This window comes from Carcharodon carcharias, chromosome 31 (genome assembly GCF_017639515.1).
Source record: "Carcharodon carcharias isolate sCarCar2 chromosome 31, sCarCar2.pri, whole genome shotgun sequence".
NCBI lineage: Eukaryota > Metazoa > Chordata > Chondrichthyes > Lamniformes > Lamnidae > Carcharodon > Carcharodon carcharias.
This window is the reverse complement of record NC_054497.1, coordinates 11,063,195-11,083,842: the sequence shown is the minus strand read 5'-3', so window position 1 is coordinate 11,083,842 and position 20,648 is coordinate 11,063,195. Positions and strand designations below refer to the sequence as shown.

The 20,648-nt window shown below is 53.3% G+C and overlaps 1 protein-coding gene across 10 annotated transcripts in view; it reads right to left on the bottom strand.

The window, feature by feature from the left end:
- The window catches only part of ppfia3 (PTPRF interacting protein alpha 3), a 241,101-nt gene that overhangs the window by 54,584 nt on the left and 165,869 nt on the right, over nt 1-20,648 (bottom strand). For all 10 annotated transcript variants that reach the window (XM_041178004.1, XM_041177994.1, XM_041178001.1 and 7 more), the window contains one exon: nt 14,774-15,000. In XM_041178004.1, the coding sequence (XP_041033938.1) occupies nt 14,774-15,000 (227 nt within the window). The remainder of the gene's footprint in view (nt 1-14,773; nt 15,001-20,648) is intronic.

Genomic DNA, 20,648 nt, shown 5'->3' with positions numbered 1-20,648 from the left:
TCTGTGTGAGAGGGAGTGTGTGTGTGAGGGAGTCTGTGTGTGAGGGAGTCTGTGTGAGAGGGAGTCTGTGTGAGAGGGAGTCTGTGTGTGAGGGAGTCTGTGTGTGAGGGAGTCTGTGTGAGAGGGAGTGTGTGTGTGAGGGAGTCTGTGTGTGAGGGAGTCTGTGTGAGAGGGAGTCTGTGTGAGAGGGAGACTGTGTGAGAGGGAATCTGTGTGTGAGGGAGTCTGTGTGAGAGGGAGTCTGTGTGTGAGAGGGAGTCTGTGTGTGAGGGAGTCTGTGTGAGAGGGAGTCTGTGTGTGAGAGGGAGTCTGTGTGTGAGGGAGTCTGTGTGAGAGGGAGTCTGTGTGAGAGGGAGTCTGTGTGTGAGGGAGTCTGTGTGAGAGGGAGTGAGGGAGCGGGAGTCTGTGTGAGAGGGAGTCTGTGTGTGAGGGAGTCTGTGTGTGAGGGAGTCTGTGTGTGAGAGGGAGTCTGTGTGAGAGGGAGTCTGTGTGAGAGGGAGTCTGTGTGAGAGGGAGTCTGTGTGAGAGGGAGTCTGTGTGTCAGAGGGAGTCTGTGTGTGAGAGGGAGTCTGTGTGTGAGAGGGAGTCTGTGTGTGAGAGGGAGTCTGTGTGTGAGGGAGACTGTGTGTGAGAGGGAGTCTGTGTGTGAGAGGGAGTGTGTGTGTGAGGGAGTCTGTGTGTGAGAGGGAGTCTGTGTGTGAGGGAGACTGTGTGTGAGGGAGACTGTGTGAGAGGGAGTCTGTGTGTGAGGGAGTCTGTGTGATAGGGAGTGTGTGTGAGAGGGAGTCTGTGTGTGAGGGAGTCTGTGTGAGAGGGAGTCTGTGCGAGAGGGAGTCAGTGTGAGAGGGAGTCTGTGTGAGAGAGGGAGTCTGTGTGTGAGGGAGTCTGTGTGTGAGAGGGAGACTGTGTGAGAGGGAGTCTGTGTGAGAGGGAGTCTGTGTGTGAGAGGGAGACTGTGTGAGAGGGAGTCTGTGTGAGAGGGAGTCTGTGTGAGAGGGAGTCTGTGTGTGAGGGAGTCTGTGTGAGAGGGAGTCTGTGTGAGAGGGAGACTGTTTGAGAGGGAGTCTGTGTGAGAGGGAGTCTGTGTGTGAGGGAGTCTGTGTGAGAGAGGGAGTCTGTGTGTGAGGGAGTCTGTGTGTGAGGGAGTCTGTGTGTGAGGGAGTCTGTGTGAGAGAGGGAGACTGTGTGTGAGGGAGTCTGTGTGAGAGGGAGTGTGTGTGTGAGAGGGAGTGTGTGTGAGAGGGAGTCTGTGTGAGAGGGAGTCTGTGTGAGAGGGAGTCTGTGTGTGAGGGAGTGTGTGTGTGAGGGAGTCTGTGTGAGAGGGAGTCTGTGTGAGAGGGAGTGAGGGAGCGGGAGTCTGTGTGAGAGGGAGTCTGTGTGAGAGGGAGTGAGGGAGCGGGAGTCTGTGTGTGAGGGAGTCTGTGTGAGAGGGAGTCTGTGTGAGAGGGAGTCTGTGTGTGAGGGAGTCTGTGTGTGAGGGAGTCTGTGTGAGAGGGAGTCTGTGTGAGAGGGAGTCTGTGTGAGAGGGAGTCTGTGTGAGAGGGAGTCTCTGTGTGAGAGGGAGACTGTGTGAGAGGGTCTGTGTGAGAGGGAGTGTGTGTGAGAGGGAGTCTGTGTGAGAGGGAGTCTGTGTGAGAGGGAGTGTGTGTGTGAGGGAGTCTGTGTGTGAGGGAGTCTGTGTGAGAGGGAGTCTGTGTGAGAGGGAGTCTGTGTGAGAGGGAGTCTGTGTGTGAGGGAGTCTGTGTGAGAGGGAGTCTGTGTGTGAGAGGGAGACTGTGTGAGAGGGAGTCTGTGTGTGAGGGAGTGTGTGTGAGAGGGAGTGTGTGTGAGAGGGAGACTGTGTGAGAGGGAGTCTGTGTGAGAGGGAGTCTGTGTGTGAGAGGGAGTCTGTGTGAGAGGGAGTGTGTGTGAGAGGGAGTGTGTGTGAGAGGGAGTCTGTGTGAGAGGGAGTCTGTGTGAGTGGGAGTCTGTGTGTGAGAGGGAGTCTGTGTGAGAGGGAGTCTGTGTGTGTGAGGGAGTCTGTGTGAGAGGGAGTCTGTGTGTGAGAGGGAGACTGTGTGAGAGGGAGTCTGTGTGAGAGGGAGTCTGTGTGTGAGGGAGTCTGTGTGAGAGGGAGTCTGTGTGAGAGGGAGTCTGTGTGAGAGGGAGTCTGTGTGTGAGGGAGTCTGTGTGAGAGGGTGTCTGTGTGTGAGGGAGTCTGTGTGAGAGGGAGTCTGTGTGAGAGGGAGTCTGTGTGAGAGGGAGTCTGTGTGAGAGGGAGTCTGTGTGTGAGGGAGTCTGTGTGAGAGGGAGTCTGTGTGTGAGAGGGAGTCTGTGTGAGAGGGAGTCTGTGTGAGAGGGAGACTGTGTGTGAGAGGGAGTCTGTGTGTGAGAGGGAGTGTGTGTGTGAGGGAGTCTGTGTGTGAGAGGGAGTCTGTGTGTGAGGGAGACTGTGTGTGAGGGAGACTGTGTGAGAGGGAGTCTGTGTGTGAGGGAGTCTGTGTGATAGGGAGTGTGTGTGAGAGGGAGTCTGTGTGTGAGGGAGTCTGTGTGAGAGGGAGTCTGTGTGAGAGGGAGTCTGTGTGAGAGGGAGTCTGTGTGTGAGGGAGTCTGTGTGAGAGAGGGAGTCTGTGTGTGAGGGAGTCTGTGTGTGAGAGGGAGACTGTGTGAGAGGGAGTCTGTGTGAGAGGGAGTCTGTGTGTGAGAGGGAGACTGTGTGAGAGGGAGTCTGTGTGAGAGGGAGTCTGTGTGAGAGGGAGTCTGTGTGTGAGGGAGTCTGTGTGAGAGAGGGAGTCGGTGTGTGAGGGTGTCTGTGTGTGAGGGAGTCTGTGTGTGAGGGAGTCTGTGTGTGAGGGAGTCTGTGTGAGAGGGAGTCTGTGTGACAGAGGGAGACTGTGTGTGAGGGAGTCTGTGTGAGAGGGAGTGTGTGTGTGAGAGGGAGTGTGTGTGAGAGGGTGTCTGTGTGAGAGGGAGTCTGTGTGTGAGGGAGTCTGTGTGAGAGGGAGTCTGTGTGAGAGGGAGTCTGTGTGAGAGGGAGTCTGTGTGTGAGGGAGTGTGTGTGTGAGGGTGTCTGTGTGAGAGGGAGTGTGTGTGTGAGGGAGTCTGTGTGTGAGGGAGTCTGTGTGAGAGGGAGTGTGTGTGAGAGGGAGTGTGTGTGAGAGGGAGTGTGTGTGAGAGGGAGTCTGTGTGAGAGGGAGTCTGTGTGAGAGGGAGTCTGTGTGTGAGGGAGTGTGTGTGTGAGGGAGTCTGTGTGAGAGGGAGTCTGTGTGAGAGGGAGTGAGGGAGCGGGAGTCTGTGTGAGAGGGAGTCTGTGTGAGAGGGAGTGAGGGAGCGGGAGTCTGTGTGTGAGGGAGTCTGTGTGTGAGGGAGTCTGTGTGAGAGGGAGTCTGTGTGAGAGGGAGTCTGTGTGAGAGGGAGTCTGTGTGTGAGGGAGTCTGTGTGAGAGGGAGTCTGTGTGAGAGGGAGTCTGTGTGAGAGGGAGTCTGTGTGAGAGGGAGTCTGTGTGTGAGGGAGTCTGTGTGAGAGGGAGTCTGTGTGAGTGGGAGTGTGTGTGTGAGGGAGTCTGTGTGAGAGGGAGTCTGTGTGTGAGAGGGAGACTGTGTGAGAGGGAGACTGTGTGAGGGAGTCTGTGTGTGAGGGAGTCTGTGTGTGAGGGAGTCTGTGTGAGAGGGAGTGTTTGTGAGAGGGAGTCTGTGTGAGAGGGAGTGTGTGTGAGAGGGAGTCTGTGTGAGAGGGAGTCTGTGTGAGAGGGAGTCTGTGTGAGAGGGAGTGTGTGTGTGAGGGAGTCTGTGTGTGAGGGAGTCTGTGTGAGAGGGAGTCTGTGTGAGAGGGAGTCTGTGTGTGAGGGAGCGGGAGTCTGTGTGAGAGGGAGTCTGTGTGAGAGGGAGTGTGTGTGTGAGGGAGTCTGTGTGTGAGGGAGTCTGTGTGAGAGGGAGTGTGTGTGTGAGGGAGTCTGTGTGTGAGGGAGTCTGTGTGAGAGGGAGTCTGTGTGAGAGGGAGACTGTGTGAGAGGGAATCTGTGTGTGAGGGAGTGTGTGTGAGAGGGAGTCTGTGTGTGAGAGGGAGTCTGTGTGTGAGGGAGTCTGTGTGAGAGGGAGTCTGTGTGTGAGAGGGAGTCTGTGTGTGAGGGAGTCTGTGTGAGAGGGAGTGAGGGAGCGGGAGTCTGTGTGAGAGGGAGTCTGTGTGTGAGGGAGTCTGTGTGTGAGGGAGTCTGTGTGTGAGAGGGAGTCTGTGTGAGAGGGAGTCTGTGTGAGAGGGAGTCTGTGTGAGAGGGAGTCTGTGTGTCAGAGGGAGTCTGTGTGTGAGAGGGAGTCTGTGTGTGAGAGGGAGTCTGTGTGTGAGAGGGAGTCTGTGTGTGAGGGAGACTGTGTGTGAGAGGGAGTCTGTGTGTGAGAGGGAGTGTGCGTGTGAGGGAGCCTGTGTGTGAGAGGGTGTCTGTGTGTGAGGGAGACTGTGTGTGAGGGAGACTGTGTGAGAGGGAGTCTGTGTGTGAGGGAGTCTGTGTGATAGGGAGTGTGTGTGAGAGGGAGTCTGTGTGTGAGGGAGTCTGTGTGAGAGGGAGTCTGTGCGAGAGGGAGTCAGTGTGAGAGAGGGAGTCTGTGTGTGAGGGAGTCTGTGTGTGAGAGGGAGACTGTGTGAGAGGGAGTCTGTGTGAGAGGGAGTCTGTGTGAGAGGGAGACTGTGTGAGAGGGAGTCTGTGTGAGAGGGAGTCTGTGTGTGAGAGGGAGACTGTGTGAGAGGGAGTCTGTGTGAGAGGGAGTCTGTGTGAGAGGGAGTCTGTGTGTGAGGGAGTCTGTGTGAGAGGGAGTCTGTGTGAGAGGGAGACTGTATGAGAGGGAGTCTGTGTGAGAGGAAGTCTGTGTGTGAGGGAGTCTGTGTGAGAGAGGGAGTCTGTGTGTGAGGGAGTCTGTGTGTGAGGGAGTCTGTGTGTGAGGGAGTCTGTGTGTGAGGGAGTCTGTGTGAGAGAGGGAGACTGTGTGTGAGGGAGTCTGTGTGAGAGGGAGTGTGTGTGTGAGAGGGAGTGTGTGTGAGAGGGAGTCTGTGTGAGAGGGAGTCTGTGTGAGAGGGAGTGTGTGTGTGAGGGAGTCTGTGTGTGAGGGAGTCTGTGTGTGAGGGAGTCTGTGTGAGAGGGAGTCTGTGTGAGAGGGAGTCTGTGTGAGAGGGAGTCTGTGTGAGTGGGAGTCTGTGTGAGTGGGAGTCTGTGTGTGAGGGAGTCTGTGTGAGAGGGAGTCTGTGTGTGAGAGGGAGACTTTGTGAGAGGGAGACTGTGTGAGGGAGTCTGTGTGTGAGGGAGTCTGTGTGTGAGGGAGTCTGTGTGAGAGGGAGTGTGTGTGAGAGGGAGTCTGTGTGAGAGGGAGTGTGTGTGAGAGGGAGTCTGTGTGAGAGGGAGTCTGTGTGAGAGGGAGTGTGTGTGTGAGGGAGTCTGTGTGTGAGGGAGTCTGTGTGAGAGGGAGTCTGTGTGAGAGGGAGTCTGTGTGTGAGGGAGCGGGAGTCTGTGTGAGAGGGAGTCTGTGTGAGAGGGAGTGTGTGTGTGAGGGAGTCTGTGTGAGAGGGAGTGTGTGTGAGAGGGAGTCTGTGTGTGAGGGAGTCTGTGTGAGAGGGAGTGTGTGTGTGAGGGAGTCTGTGTGTGAGGGAGTCTGTGTGAGAGGGAGTCTGTGTGAGAGGGAGTCTGTGTGAGAGGGAGACTGTGTGAGAGGGAATCTGTGTGTGAGGGAGTCTGTGTGAGAGGGAGTCTGTGTGTGAGAGGGAGTCTGTGTGTGAGGGAGTCTGTGTGAGAGGGAGTCTGTGTGTGAGAGGGAGTCTGTGTGTGAGGGAGTCTGTGTGAGAGGGAGTCTGTGTGAGAGGGAGTCTGTGTGTGAGGGAGTCTGTGTGAGAGGGAGTGAGGGAGCGGGAGTCTGTGTGAGAGGGAGTCTGTGTGTGAGGGAGTCTGTGTGTGAGGGAGTCTGTGTGTGAGAGGGAGTCTGTGTGAGAGGGAGTCTGTGTGAGAGGGAGTCTGTGTGAGAGGGAGTCTGTGTGTCAGAGGGAGTCTGTGTGTCAGAGGGAGTCTGTGTGTGAGAGGGAGTCTGTGTGTGAGAGGGAGTCTGTGTGTGAGGGAGACTGTGTGTGAGAGGGAGTCTGTGTGTGAGAGGGAGTGTGTGTGTGAGGGAGTCTGTGTGTGAGAGGGAGTCTGTGTGTGAGGGAGACTGTGTGTGAGGGAGACTGTGTGAGAGGGAGTCTGTGTGTGAGGGAGTCTGTGTGATAGGGAGTGTGTGTGAGAGGGAGTCTGTGTGTGAGGGAGTCTGTGTGAGAGGGAGTCTGTGCGAGAGGGAGTCAGTGTGAGAGGGAGTCTGTGTGTGAGGGAGTCTGTGTGAGAGAGGGAGTCTGTGTGTGAGGGAGTCTGTGTGTGAGAGGGAGACTGTGTGAGAGGGAGTCTGTGTGAGAGGGAGTCTGTGTGTGAGAGGGAGTCTGTGTGTGAGAGGGAGACTGTGTGAGAGGGAGTCTGTGTGAGAGGGAGTCTGTGTGAGAGGGAGTCTGTGTGTGAGGGAGTCTGTGTGAGAGGGAGTCTGTGTGAGAGGGAGACTGTATGAGAGGGAGTCTGTGTGAGAGGGAGTCTGTGTGTGAGGGAGTCTGTGTGAGAGAGGGAGTCTGTGTGTGAGGGAGTCTGTGTGTGAGGGAGTCTGTGTGTGAGGGAGTCTGTGTGAGAGAGGGAGACTGTGTGTGAGGGAGTCTGTGTGAGAGGGAGTGTGTGTGTGAGAGGGAGTGTGTGTGAGAGGGAGTCTGTGTGAGAGGGAGTCTGTGTGAGAGGGAGTCTGTGTGAGAGGGAGTCTGTGTGTGAGGGAGTCTGTGTGAGAGGGAGTCTGTGTGAGAGGGAGTGAGGGAGCGGGAGTCTGTGTGAGAGGGAGTCTGTGTGAGAGGGAGTGAGGGAGCGGGAGTCTGTGTGTGAGGGAGTCTGTGTGAGAGGGAGTCTGTGTGAGAGGGAGTCTGTGTGTGAGGGAGTCTGTGTGAGAGGGAGTCTCTGTGTGAGAGGGAGACTGTGTGAGAGGGAGTCTGTGTGAGAGGGAGTCTGTGTGAGAGGGAGTCTCTGTGTGAGAGGGAGACTGTGTGAGAGGGAGTCTGTGTGAGAGGGAGTCTGTGTGAGAGGGAGTCTCTGTGTGAGAGGGAGTCTCTGTGTGAGAGGGAGACTGTGTGAGAGGGAGTCTGTGTGAGAGGGAGTCTGTGTGAGAGGGAGTCTGTGTGAGAGGGAGTGTGTGTGTGAGGGAGTCTGTGTGTGAGGGAGTCTGTGTGTGAGGGAGTCTGTGTGAGAGGGAGTCTGTGTGAGAGGGAGTCTGTGTGAGAGGGAGTCTGTGTGTGAGGGAGTCTGTGTGAGAGGGAGTCTGTGTGTGAGAGGGAGACTGTGTGTGAGAGGGAGACTGTGTGAGAGGGAGTCTGTGTGTGAGAGGGAGACTGTGTGAGAGGGAGTCTGTGTGAGAGGGAGTCTGTGTGTGAGAGGGAGACTGTGTGAGAGGGAGTCTGTGTGAGAGGGAGTGTGTGTGAGAGGGAGTGTGTGTGAGAGGGAGTCTGTGTGAGAGGGAGTCTGTGTGAGTGGGAGTCTGTGTGTGAGAGGGAGTCTGTGTGAGAGGGAGTCTGTGTGTGTGAGGGAGTCTGTGTGAGAGGGAGTCTGTGTGTGAGAGGGAGACTGTGTGAGAGGGAGTCTGTGTGAGAGGGAGTCTGTGTGTGAGGGAGTCTGTGTGAGAGGGAGTCTGTGTGAGAGGGAGTCTGTGTGAGAGGGAGTCTGTGTGTGAGGGAGTCTGTGTGAGAGGGTGTCTGTGTGTGAGGGAGTCTGTGTGAGAGGGAGTCTGTGTGAGAGGGAGTCTGTGTGAGAGGGAGTCTGTGTGTGAGGGAGTCTGTGTGAGAGGGAGTCTGTGTGTGAGAGGGAGTCTGTGTGAGAGGGAGTCTGTGTGAGAGGGAGACTGTGTGTGAGAGGGAGTCTGTGTGTGAGAGGGAGTGTGTGTGTGAGGGAGTCTGTGTGTGAGAGGGAGTCTGTGTGTGAGGGAGACTGTGTGTGAGGGAGACTGTGTGAGAGGGAGTCTGTGTGTGAGGGAGTCTGTGTGATAGGGAGTGTGTGTGAGAGGGAGTCTGTGTGTGAGGGAGTCTGTGTGAGAGGGAGTCTGTGTGAGAGGGAGTCTGTGTGAGAGGGAGTCTGTGTGTGAGGGAGTCTGTGTGAGAGAGGGAGTCTGTGTGTGAGGGAGTCTGTGTGTGAGAGGGAGACTGTGTGAGAGGGAGTCTGTGTGAGAGGGAGTCTGTGTGTGAGAGGGAGACTGTGTGAGAGGGAGTCTGTGTGAGAGGGAGTCTGTGTGAGAGGGAGTCTGTGTGTGAGGGAGTCTGTGTGAGAGAGGGAGTCGGTGTGTGAGGGAGTCTGTGTGTGAGGGAGTCTGTGTGTGAGGGAGTCTGTGTGTGAGGGAGTCTGTGTGAGAGGGAGTCTGTGTGACAGAGGGAGACTGTGTGTGAGGGAGTCTGTGTGAGAGGGAGACTGTGTGAGAGGGAGTGTGTATGAGAGGGTGTCTGTGTGAGAGGGAGTCTGTGTGTGAGGGAGTCTGTGTGAGAGGGAGTCTGTGTGAGAGGGAGTCTGTGTGAGAGGGAGTCTGTGTGAGAGGGAGTCTGTGTGTGAGGGAGTGTGTGTGTGAGGGAGTCTGTGTGAGAGGGAGTGTGTGTGAGAGGGAGTCTGTGTGTGAGGGAGTCTGTGTGAGAGGGAGTCTGTGTGTGAGAGGGAGTCTGTGTGAGAGGGAGTGTGTGTGAGAGGGAGTCTGTGTGTGAGAGGGAGTCTGTGTGAGAGGGAGTCTGTGTGAGAGGGAGTCTGTGTGAGAGGGAGTCTGTGTGTGAGGGAGTGTGTGTGTGAGGGAGTCTGTGTGAGAGGGAGTCTGTGTGAGAGGGAGTGAGGGAGCGGGAGTCTGTGTGAGAGGGAGTCTGTGTGTGAGGGAGTCTGTGTGAGAGGGAGTCTGTGTGAGAGGGAGTCTGTGTGTGAGGGAGTCTGTGTGAGAGGGAGTCTGTGTGAGAGGGAGTCTGTGTGAGAGGGAGTCTGTGTGAGAGGGAGTCTGTGTGTGAGGGAGTCTGTGTGTGAGGGAGTCTGTGTGAGAGGGAGTCTGTGTGAGCGGGAGTCTGTGTGAGAGGGAGTCTGTGTGTGAGGGAGTCTGTGTGAGAGGGAGTCTGTGTGAGAGGGAGTCTGTGTGAGTGGGAGTCTGTGTGTGAGGGAGTCTGTGTGAGAGGGAGTCTGTGTGTGAGAGGGAGACTGTGTGAGAGGGAGACTGTGTGAGGGAGTCTGTGTGTGAGGGAGTCTGTGTGTGAGGGAGTCTGTGTGAGAGGGAGTGTGTGTGAGAGGGAGTCTGTGTGAGAGGGAGTGTGTGTGAGAGGGAGTCTGTGTGAGAGGGAGTCTGTGTGAGAGGGAGTCTGTGTGAGAGGGAGTGTGTGTGTGAGGGAGTCTGTGTGTGAGGGAGTCTGTGTGAGAGGGAGTCTGTGTGAGAGGGAGTCTGTGTGTGAGGGAGCGGGAGTCTGTGTGAGAGGGAGTCTGTGTGAGAGGGAGTGTGTGTGTGAGGGAGTCTGTGTGAGAGGGAGTGTGTGTGAGAGGGAGTCTGTGTGTGAGGGAGTCTGTGTGAGAGGGAGTGTGTGTGTGAGGGAGTCTGTGTGTGAGGGAGTCTGTGTGAGAGGGAGTCTGTGTGAGAGGGAGACTGTGTGAGAGGGAATCTGTGTGTGAGGGAGTCTGTGTGAGAGGGAGTCTGTGTGTGAGAGGGAGTCTGTGTGTGAGGGAGTCTGTGTGAGAGGGAGTCTGTGTGTGAGAGGGAGTCTGTGTGTGAGGGAGTCTGTGTGAGAGGGAGTCTGTGTGTGAGGGAGTCTGTGTGTGAGGGAGTCTGTGTGAGAGGGAGTGAGGGAGCGGGAGTCTGTGTGAGAGGGAGTCTGTGTGTGAGGGAGTCTGTGTGTGAGGGAGTCTGTGTGTGAGAGGGAGTCTGTGTGAGAGGGAGTCTGTGTGAGAGGGAGTCTGTGTGAGAGGGAGTCTGTGTGTGAGAGGGAGTCTGTGTGTGAGAGGGAGTCTGTGTGTGAGAGGGAGTCTGTGTGTGAGGGAGACTGTGTGTGAGAGGGAGTCTGTGTGTGAGAGGGAGTGTGCGTGTGAGGGAGTCTGTGTGTGAGAGGGAGTCTGTGTGTGAGGGAGACTGTGTGTGAGGGAGACTGTGTGAGAGGGAGTCTGTGTGTGAGGGAGTCTGTGTGATAGGGAGTGTGTGTGAGAGGGAGTCTGTGTGTGAGGGAGTCTGTGTGAGAGGGAGTCTGTGCGAGAGGGAGTCAGTGTGAGAGGGAGTCTGTGTGTGAGGGAGTCTGTGTGAGAGAGGGAGTCTGTGTGTGAGGGAGTCTGTGTGTGAGAGGGAGACTGTGTGAGAGGGAGTCTGTGTGAGAGGGAGTCTGTGTGTGAGAGGGAGACTGTGTGAGAGGGAGTCTGTGTGAGAGGGAGTCTGTGTGAGAGGGAGTCTGTGTGTGAGGGAGTCTGTGTGAGAGGGAGTCTGTGTGAGAGGGAGACTGTATGAGAGGGAGTCTGTGTGAGAGGGAGTCTGTGTGTGAGGGAGTCTGTGTGAGAGAGGGAGTCTGTGTGTGAGGGAGTCTGTGTGTGAGGGAGTCTGTGTGTGAGGGAGTCTGTGTGTGAGGGAGTCTGTGTGTGAGGGAGTCTGTGTGTGAGGGAGTCTGTGTGTGAGGGAGTCTGTGTGTGAGGGAGTCTGTGTGAGAGAGGGAGACTGTGTGTGAGGGAGTCTGTGTGAGAGGGAGTGTGTGTGTGAGGGAGTCTGTGTGTGAGGGAGTCTGTGTGAGAGAGGGAGACTGTGTGTGAGGGAGTCTGTGTGAGAGGGAGTGTGTGTGTGAGAGGGAGTGTGTGTGAGAGGGAGTCTGTGTGAGAGGGAGTCTGTGTGAGAGGGAGTCTGTGTGTGAGGGAGTGTGTGTGTGAGGGAGTCTGTGTGAGAGGGAGTCTGTGTGAGAGGGAGTGAGGGAGCGGGAGTCTGTGTGAGAGGGAGTCTGTGTGAGAGGGAGTGAGGGAGCGGGAGTCTGTGTGTGAGGGAGTCTGTGTGAGAGGGAGTCTGTGTGAGAGGGAGTCTGTGTGTGAGGGAGTCTGTGTGTGAGGGAGTCTGTGTGAGAGGGAGTCTGTGTGAGAGGGAGTCTGTGTGAGAGGGAGTCTCTGTGTGAGAGGGAGACTGTGTGAGAGGGTCTGTGTGAGAGGGAGTGTGTGTGAGAGGGAGTCTGTGTGAGAGAGAGTCTGTGTGAGAGGGAGTCTGTGTGAGAGGGAGTCTGTGTGTGAGGGAGTCTGTGTGAGAGGGAGTCTGTGTGTGAGAGGGAGACTGTGTGTGAGAGGGAGACTGTGTGAGAGGGAGTCTGTGTGTGAGAGGGAGACTGTGTGAGAGGGAGTCTGTGTGAGAGGGAGTCTGTGTGTGAGAGGGAGACTGTGTGAGAGGGAGTCTGTGTGAGAGGGAGTGTGTGTGAGAGGGAGTGTGTGTGAGAGGGAGTGTGTGTGTGAGGGAGTCTGTGTGAGAGGGAGTGTGTGTGTGAGGGAGTCTGTGTGTGAGGGAGTCTGTGTGAGAGGGAGTCTGTGTGAGAGGGAGTCTGTGTGTGAGGGAGCGGGAGTCTGTGTGAGAGGGAGTCTGTGTGAGAGGGAGTGTGTGTGTGAGGGAGTCTGTGTGAGAGGGAGTGTGTGTGAGAGGGAGTCTGTGTGTGAGGGAGTCTGTGTGAGAGGGAGTCTGTGTGTGAGAGGGAGACTGTGTGAGAGGGAGTCTGTGTGAGAGGGAGTCTGTGTGTGAGGGAGTCTGTGTGAGAGGGAGTCTGTGTGAGAGGGAGTCTGTGTGAGAGGGAGTCTGTGTGAGAGGGAGTCTGTGTGTGAGGGAGTCTGTGTGAGAGGGAGTGAAGGAGCGGGAGTCTGTGTGAGAGGGAGTCTGTGTGTGAGAGGGAGACTGTGTGAGAGGGAGTCTGTGTGAGAGGGAGTGTGTGTGAGAGGGAGTCTGTGTGAGAGGGAGTCTGTGTGAGAGGGAGTCTGTGTGAGAGGGAGTCTGTGTGTGAGGGAGTCTGTGTGAGAGGGTGTCTGTGTGTGAGGGAGTCTGTGTGAGAGGGAGTCTGTGTGAGAGGGAGTCTGTGTGAGAGGGAGTCTGTGTGTGAGGGAGTCTGTGTGAGAGGGAGTCTGTGTGTGAGAGGGAGTCTGTGTGAGAGGGAGTCTGTGTGTGAGGGAGTCTGTGTGAGAGGGAGTCTGTGTGAGAGGGAGTCTGTGTGTGAGGGAGTCTGTGTGTGAGGGAGTCTGTGTGAGAGGGAGTCTGTGTGTGAGGGAGTCTGTGTGTGAGGGAGTCTGTGTGTGAGGGAGTCTGTGTGAGAGGGAGTCTGTGTGAGAGGGAGTCTGTGTGAGAGGGAGTCTGTGTGAGAGGGAGTCTGTGTGAGAGGGAGTCTGTGTGAGAGGGAGTGTGTGTGTGAGGGAGTCTGTGTGTGAGGGTGTCTGTGTGAGAGAGAGTCTGTGTGAGAGGGAGTCTGTGTGTGAGGGAGCGGGAGTCTGTGTGAGAGGGAGTCTGTGTGGGAGGGAGTGTGTGTGTGAGGGAGTCTGTGTGAGAGGGAGTCTGTGTGTGAGAGGGAGACTGTGTGAGAGGGAGTCTGTGTGAGAGGGAGTGTGTGTGTGAGGGAGTCTGTGTGTGAGGGAGTCTGTGTGAGAGGGAGTCTGTGTGAGAGGGAGTCTGTGTGTGAGGGAGTCTGTGTGTGAGGGAGTCTGTGTGAGAGGGAGTCTGTGTGAGAGGGAGTGTGTGTGTGAGGGAGTCTGTGTGTGAGGGAGTCTGTTTGAGAGGGAGACTGTGTGAGAGGGAGTCTGTGTGAGAGGGAGTCTGTGTGAGAGGGAGTCTGTGTGAGAGGGAGTGTGTGTGTGAGGGAGTGTGTGTGTGAGGGAGTCTGTGTGAGAGGGAGTCTGTGTGTGAGAGGGAGACTATGTGAGAGGGAGACTATGTGAGAGGGAGACTGTGCATGAGGGAGTGTGTGTGAGAGGGAAGTGGGAGTCTGTGTGAGAGGGAGTCTGTGTGAGAGGGAGTCTGTGTGTGAGAGGGAGTCCGTGTGTGAGGGAGTCTGTGTGTGAGAGGGAGTCTGTGTGTGAGGGAGTCTGTGTGTGAGAGGGAGTCTGTGTGTGAGGGAGTGTGTGTGTGAGAGGGAGACTGTGTGAGAGGGAGACTGTGCATGAGGGAGTGTGTGTGAGAGGGAAGTGGGAGTCTGTGTGAGAGGGAGTCTGTGTGAGAGGGAGTCTGTGTGTGAGAGGGAGTCTGTGTGTGAGGGAGTCTGTGTGTGAGAGGGAGTCTGTGTGTGAGGGAGTCTGTGTGTGAGGGAGTCTGTGTGAGAGGGAGCGGGAGTCTGTGTGAGAGGGAGTCTGTGTGGGAGGGAGTGTGTGTGTGAGGGAGTCTGTGTGAGAGGGAGTCTGTGTGTGAGAGGGAGACTGTGTGAGAGGGAGTCTGTGTGAGAGGGAGTGTGTGTGTGAGGGAGTCTGTGTGTGAGGGAGTCTGTGTGAGAGGGAGTCTGTGTGAGAGGGAGTCTGTGTGTGAGGGAGTCTGTGTGTGAGGGAGTCTGTGTGAGAGGGAGTCTGTGTGAGAGGGAGTGTGTGTGTGAGGGAGTCTGTGTGTGAGGGAGTCTGTTTGAGAGGGAGACTGTGTGAGAGGGAGTCTGTGTGAGAGGGAGTCTGTGTGAGAGGGAGTCTGTGTGAGAGGGAGTGTGTGTGTGAGGGAGTGTGTGTGTGAGGGAGTCTGTGTGAGAGGGAGTCTGTGTGTGAGAGGGAGACTATGTGAGAGGGAGACTATGTGAGAGGGAGACTGTGCATGAGGGAGTGTGTGTGAGAGGGAAGTGGGAGTCTGTGTGAGAGGGAGTCTGTGTGAGAGGGAGTCTGTGTGTGAGAGGGAGTCTGTGTGTGAGGGAGTCTGTGTGTGAGAGGGAGTCTGTGTGTGAGGGAGTCTGTGTGTGAGAGGGAGTCTGTGTGTGAGGGAGTCTGTGTGTGAGAGGGAGACTGTGTGAGAGGGAGACTGTGCATGAGGGAGTGTGTGTGAGAGGGAAGTGGGAGTCTGTGTGAGAGGGAGTCTGTGTGAGAGGGAGTCTGTGTGTGAGAGGGAGTCTGTGTGTGAGGGAGTCTGTGTGTGAGAGGGAGTCTGTGTGTGAGGGAGTCTGTGTGTGAGGGAGTCTGTGTGAGAGGGAGTCTGTGTGTGAGAGGGAGTCTGTGTGTGAGAGGGAGTCTGTGTGTGAGAGGGAGTCTGTGTGTGAGGGAGTCTGTGTGTGAGGGAGTCTGTGTGAGAGGGAGTCTGTGTGTGAGAGGGAGACTGTGTGAGAGGGAGACTGTGCATGAGGGAGTGTGTGTGAGAGGGAAGTGGGAGTCTGTGTGAGAGGGAGTCTGTGTGAGAGGGAGTCTGTGTGTGAGAGGGAGTCTGTGTGTGAGGGAGTCTGTGTGTGAGAGGGAGTCTGTGTGTGAGAGGGAGTCTGTGTGTGAGGGAGTCTGTGTGTGAGGGAGTCTGTGTGAGAGGGAGTCTGTGTGAGAGGGAGTCTGTGTGTGAGAGGGGAGCAGGTGTCTGTGTGTGTTGGGAAGAGAGTGCTGGCTTTGTCCGCCGCCGAATATGGGCAACACCATTAGGCGAAAGGTGTCATTTTAACCCTGGGTCCTCCCAGACGGGAGCACCTCTGTTCACTAGTGAGTTCATCAGCAGATTAACGTCTGCACATGACTCCCTCTCACTGAGATGTGGGGCAGCTCCACCCAATGCTGGCAGCAGGGCAACGGGTTTGAAAGGCCAGGCTTCCTCAGGTGAACCCATCTCACCTGATTTCCTTGTTGATGGCTTCCAGCTGTTCCTGAAGCATCAGGGCGAGCGTCTGGACGTCTGTCTGCCCACTCGGGGACAGGACGTCAGCCGAGCTGAATATCGTCTCCCGGTCATCATCCTCGATGTCCGAGCCGTCCACGTCGCTTTCAAAGGCTTGGGCTACATTGGCGAGGACGTTAGCCTGTTGGGCACGTTCCCATTCCTGCTCATTCAGCGTCTGCACCTGCTCAAGAAGGAAAGCCCATCAGCAGCAGAATTTATTTCCAGTTAGTGGTGCTTTACAGCTCCTGTCTACCTGTGAGTACAAGTGTCCACCAATAATATCCTCCCAAATACTTGCACCATACAGTACCAGTGCCACACTCGCAACGCACTGGATCTAACTCCCAGACACACGCAAATGACACCGGATCCAACTCCCAGACGCACGCAAATTAAACGGGATTTAATTCCCAGACACATGGAAATTAAACGGGATTTAACTCCCAGACATATGCAAATTACACCGGATCTAACTCCCAGACACACGCAAATTACACTGGATCTAACTCCAGACACACGCAAATTAAACAGGATTTAACTCCCAGACACCCGCAAATTACACCGGATCTAAATCCCAGACACATGGAAATTAAACGGGATTTAACTCCCAGACACATGCAAATTACACCGATCTAACTCCCAGACACATGCAAATTACATCGGATCTAACTCCCAGACACATGCAAATTACACCGGATCTAACTCCCAGACACACGCAAATTAAACGGGATCTAACTCCCAGACACACGCAAATTAAACGGGATCTAACTCCCAGACACATGCAAATTAAATGGGATTTAACTCCCAGACATATGCAAATTACACCAGATCCAACTCCCAGATACACACAAATTACACCGGATCTAACTCCCAGACACACGCAAATTACACTGGATCTAACTCCAGACACACGCAAATTAAACAGGATTTAACTCCCAGACACCCGCAAATTACACCGGATCTAAATCCCAGACACATGGAAATTAAACGGGATTTAACTCCCAGACACATGCAAATTACACCGATCTAACTCCCTGACACATGCAAATTACATCGGAAAAACTCCCAGACACATGCAAATTACACCGGATCTAACTCCCAGACACACACAAATTAAACGGGATCTAACTCCCAGACACATGCAAATTAAATGGGATTTAACTCCCAGACATATGCAAATTACACCGGATCCAACTCCCAGACACACACAAATTACACCGGATCTAACTCCCAGACACATGCAGATTGCACTGGATCTAATTCCTGGACATATGCAAATTACACTGGATCTAATTCCTGGACAATAGCAAATTACACTGGATCTAACTCCTACATAAATGCAAATTGTGCTGGATCTAATTCTCAGGCTGTTATGGACTTTATTTTTCAGACAGGTTTCTCATAAGAAACAGTGAATTTTATTTACAGGGCTTCAACAGCAGTAACATGCTTCCATCAAGATCCACAACTAGACACAAAACTCCACCCCTAAGGTTCCTTGTGCTCTGGGCTGATTCGTTCACACTGTCACATGATACTACACTACATCCTTAAAGCTGTAGTTACTACGCAGGCACATGCAAATTGCACTGGGTCTAACTCCCAGACCCACGCTAAGAGAGGGAAAAAAATATCATCAGGTAACACCTCAAGCGAGTGAGGTTCAGGGGGAACCAAATGCTGCTCAGACCAGAGGCTGACACACTGCCCAGTCATACACAGGATGAGAGGCGACAGGAAGGAGGATCTGGGGTCCATGGAATAGAGAGGCCAGGCAAGCCCCTTCCAAGGTTTCTGTCAAAGTTGCCTTCTGAAAGGGGCAGGCAGCAAGGGACTGTCTCAGGCCATCACATACACCTTTCCTTTAAACAAACAGTGTCCTTGACAAAAAAAACCAGGAAAATCAGGGAGGAGGAAAGAATGAATCATGAAAGGAAATTTTTTAATTCCATTTTATCTCAGCCAAGTGGTGAGATGCAGTCATCCTGTGAGGATTGGCCAAGGTCAGCCTGTGCTTCACTAGTTCTGAAAAGGGACACACGGGTTAATGACTGCCAGGATTGAACACTGGCTGCACCCTCGGCCTTCTTGCCAGCGACCCTCCCCCCACACACACCCCGGCTTCGCCATTCACCAGCACTGGCTGAGAACAAACTGTTCAACACGAGCAAGCATGCAAAACATTACAGAGAAATCCAGTGAGCTGTTGACTTACATGCTGCAGAGTCCGGACGGAAGCAGGAGATAGGAATGAGAGAGCGAGAGAGAAAGAGAGCGAGAGAGAGGGAGAGACACATATATCCTGTTAACATTTAGCAGCACAGCTACTTTGAGGGAGATGGTAGCATAGTGGTCATGTCACTGGACTAGTAACGCAGAGGCCCAGGCTAGTTCTGAAGAGTAATCATATTGGGCTTGAAATATTAGCTCTGTTTCCCTCTCCACAGACACTGCCAGACCTACTGAGTTTTTCCAACGCTTTCTGTTTTTATTTCAGATCTCCAGCAGCTGCAGTATTTTACTTTTACACTAATCCAGAGGCCCAGGCCAAAGCTCTGGGGACATGGGTTCAATTCCCACCACAGCTCTTGGTGAAATTTAAATTCAATTAGTTAATAATTCTGGAATTTGGAACCTCAGTGATGGTGACCGTGATTGTCATAAAACCCCCTCTGCTTCACTAATACCCCTTTAGGGAAGGGAATCTGCCGTCCTTACCTGGTCTGGCCGACATGTGGCCTCCAGACCCACAGCTTAACTGCCCTCTGAAGTGGCCTAGGAAGCCACTCAGTTCAAGGGCAATTAGGGATGGGCAACAAATGCTGGGCCTTGCCACCGATGAACCACATCCCATGAAAGAATATTTTAAAAAAAACGTTAGGATTCAGGGTCGCCAACTCCGATTCAGTTTATTCCTGGGGGTTTCCTCATATGACTTAACCCGCACTCCAGCCAACACATGCATCCTTGTCACGTACTACCCTCCTAGGCCAATTGGGAAGCAAAAGAGACTCGTGGCCCAATTGGATGACACCTGACTGCCAGCCACACAGCCTTTTCCTCCCGTTTGTAATATTTTTATATTTGCTAAAGGGAAATGTTCAAAGAAAATGACAAAAAGCACAATCTTCTCTAACGCCCCGACTGCTGATTTTTCTCCAGGGTTGCACACAGGAGTGACCTTCAATTCCTGGGGACTCCAGGCTAGTCCTGGGGGGTTGGCAACCCTACTAGGTACAGGAGGAGGCCATTCAGCCCCTCGAGCCTGCTCCACCATTCAATCAGATCACTGCCGGTTCTCCTGTCTTTGTTCTAAATCGCTTCTCCAAAAAAAAACCTATCAATCTCAGTCCTAAAAGTTTCAATTAACCTTCAGCATTCACAACCTTTTGGAGGTGGGGGCATGTTCCAGAGTTCCATTATCCTTTGCGTGAAGGAACGCTTCCCGGCTTCCCTCCTGAATGGTCTAGCGCTAAATTTAAGATTGTGACCCTATTTGTAAACCATTCCCCTAACAGAAGTGACTTTTCTGTAACTACTTGTTTGAATTACTTTAACATTTTGAGCACCTCGAGCAGATCACCCTGTGATGACTGTCACTTTAAGGTCGGTTTAACTGAGGGGTGGTGGTGGGGGGAGGGGGTCACGTGATTTGTTCAACCGACATGTGGCTGGCGCAGGGGGAGTAAATTCTAGGGACGGATTTCCTAGGGAAAAAGATGGATGGATGAGGAGCTGGCTGGATACGAGCAGCAATGGAAGCTCTCGTGTAAATAAAGTTTGTCTTGCTCGAGTAAGAAGCCTCCCAGAGCGTCATTCTACACCCCGCAATCTTCCAAATCCAAGGCTTTGTTTCAAAACATTGGTTTTCAATCTCCTCCCCCAAGGTTTTCCATAGTTATCACCCATTGAAGACTAAAAGGCCTTTTACCATATTTTACAGTCAGCAACATAATTCTTTTGTGCCATGGTACAAAGTATTCCTCGCGATTTTAGCTGTAGAATTAAACAAATTGAGCCAACGCATCCCAGGCTCTCAGGAATCTACCAAGCCATTTCCCATCAGGTTATATTTCAACGACCTGCGTCACGCTCAGAAAGCCGGCCTCTGACCCAGGAAGAGAAAAGCCTGGGATAGCAGCACTTCCCCCATCTTCCGCCAATCATGTCAACATTATAGAAAGCAGAAGGCGGGGTAATCCTGGCTAGATATAAATCTGGAAGCATGACAGTGCTGTATACTGGTTGGCAGTGTGGGTTAAGCCAGTCAAGCCACAGCCGAACTTGCACTTTCCTAAGATTAAACAGGGGACCAGGTAAATACTTGAATATCTTGCCTATAACTTGAGTGCCAGCTGTGGCTCATTGAGTAGCATTCTCATCTCCGAGTCACAGTGTTCTGGGTTCAAGCCTCACTCTAAGAGTCTGAGTGCAAAAATCAAGGCTGATGCTTCAGTGCACTACTTCCAACTGTTGGAATTGCCACCTTTTGGATGAGACACTAAACTGAGGCCCCCACATGTACCCCCATGTTTGGGTGGACGTATAAGATCCCATGGCACTGTTTCAAAGGAAGAGCAGGGGATTTATCCCTGGTGCCCTGGCCAATATTTATCTCCTAAATCAACATCACCTAAATCAAAAACAGAAATACTTGGAAAAACTCAGCAGGTCTGGCAGCATCGGTGGAGAAGAGCACAGTTGACGTTTCGAGTGCTCATGACCCATCAACAGAACGCTGCTGCCAGACCTGCTGAGTTTTTCCAGGTATTTCTGTTTTTGTTTTGGATTTCCAGCATCCGCAGTTTTTTGGTTTTTATCACCTAAATCAACATTTGGTCCTTATCACAATACTGTTTGTGGGATCTTGCTATGTGCATTTTAGCTGCTGTGTCATTTACATTACAGTGACTACACTTCAAAAGTACTTCATTGGCTATAAAGTGATTAGGGATGTTGATGACTGATGATTCTGAAAGGTGCTATATGAATGCAAGTTTTGCTTTTTTCTCTAGAGGGAACCAGGTGCAGGGCTGTGGGAAAGAGGAGTGTGGGACTAACTGGATAGCTCCTTCAAGTAGCTAGCACAGGCACAATGGGCTGAATGACCTCCATCTGAGCTTAGAATCATAGAATTATACAGTATGAACATGGCCATGAGGTCCTGCACATATTAAAAATAACTGGCAAAAAAAGCCAAGAATTAGAGAGGAAAAATGTGTTGAAGGGAATTTTTTAGGTGAGTTATGATCCTGAATGTGGTGACTGAAAGTGCTGTGGAAGCAAATTCAATAACAACTTTCAAAAGAGAATTGGATAACTACTTGAAAAGGAGGTGTTTGTAGGAGGCGATGGTAGAGTGGTATTGTCGTTGGGCTAGTAATCCAGAAACTCTGGGGACCTGGGTTCAAATCTGGAATTAAAAGTCTAATGATGACCATGAAAACATCACCAATTGTTGGGTTTATCTGGTTCACTAATGGCCTTTCAGGAAGGAAAGCTGCCATCCTTACCTGGTCTACACGTGACCAGGCCCACGGCAATGTGGTTCACCTAGCAAGCAGCCACTCAATTGTATCAAACCGCTACAAAGCCTCAAAAAAGGAATGAAATCGAACGGACCACCCATCAATGGAAAACTCAGCCCTGGTAACCCTGCAAAGTCCTCCTTATTAACATTTGGGGTTAGTGCCAAAATTGGGAGAGCTGTCCCACAGACTAGTCAAGCAACAGCCTGACATAGTCATCCTCACAGAATCATACCTTACAGATAATGTCCCAGACACCACCATCACCATCTTCTGTCCCACCGGCAGGACAGACCAGGCA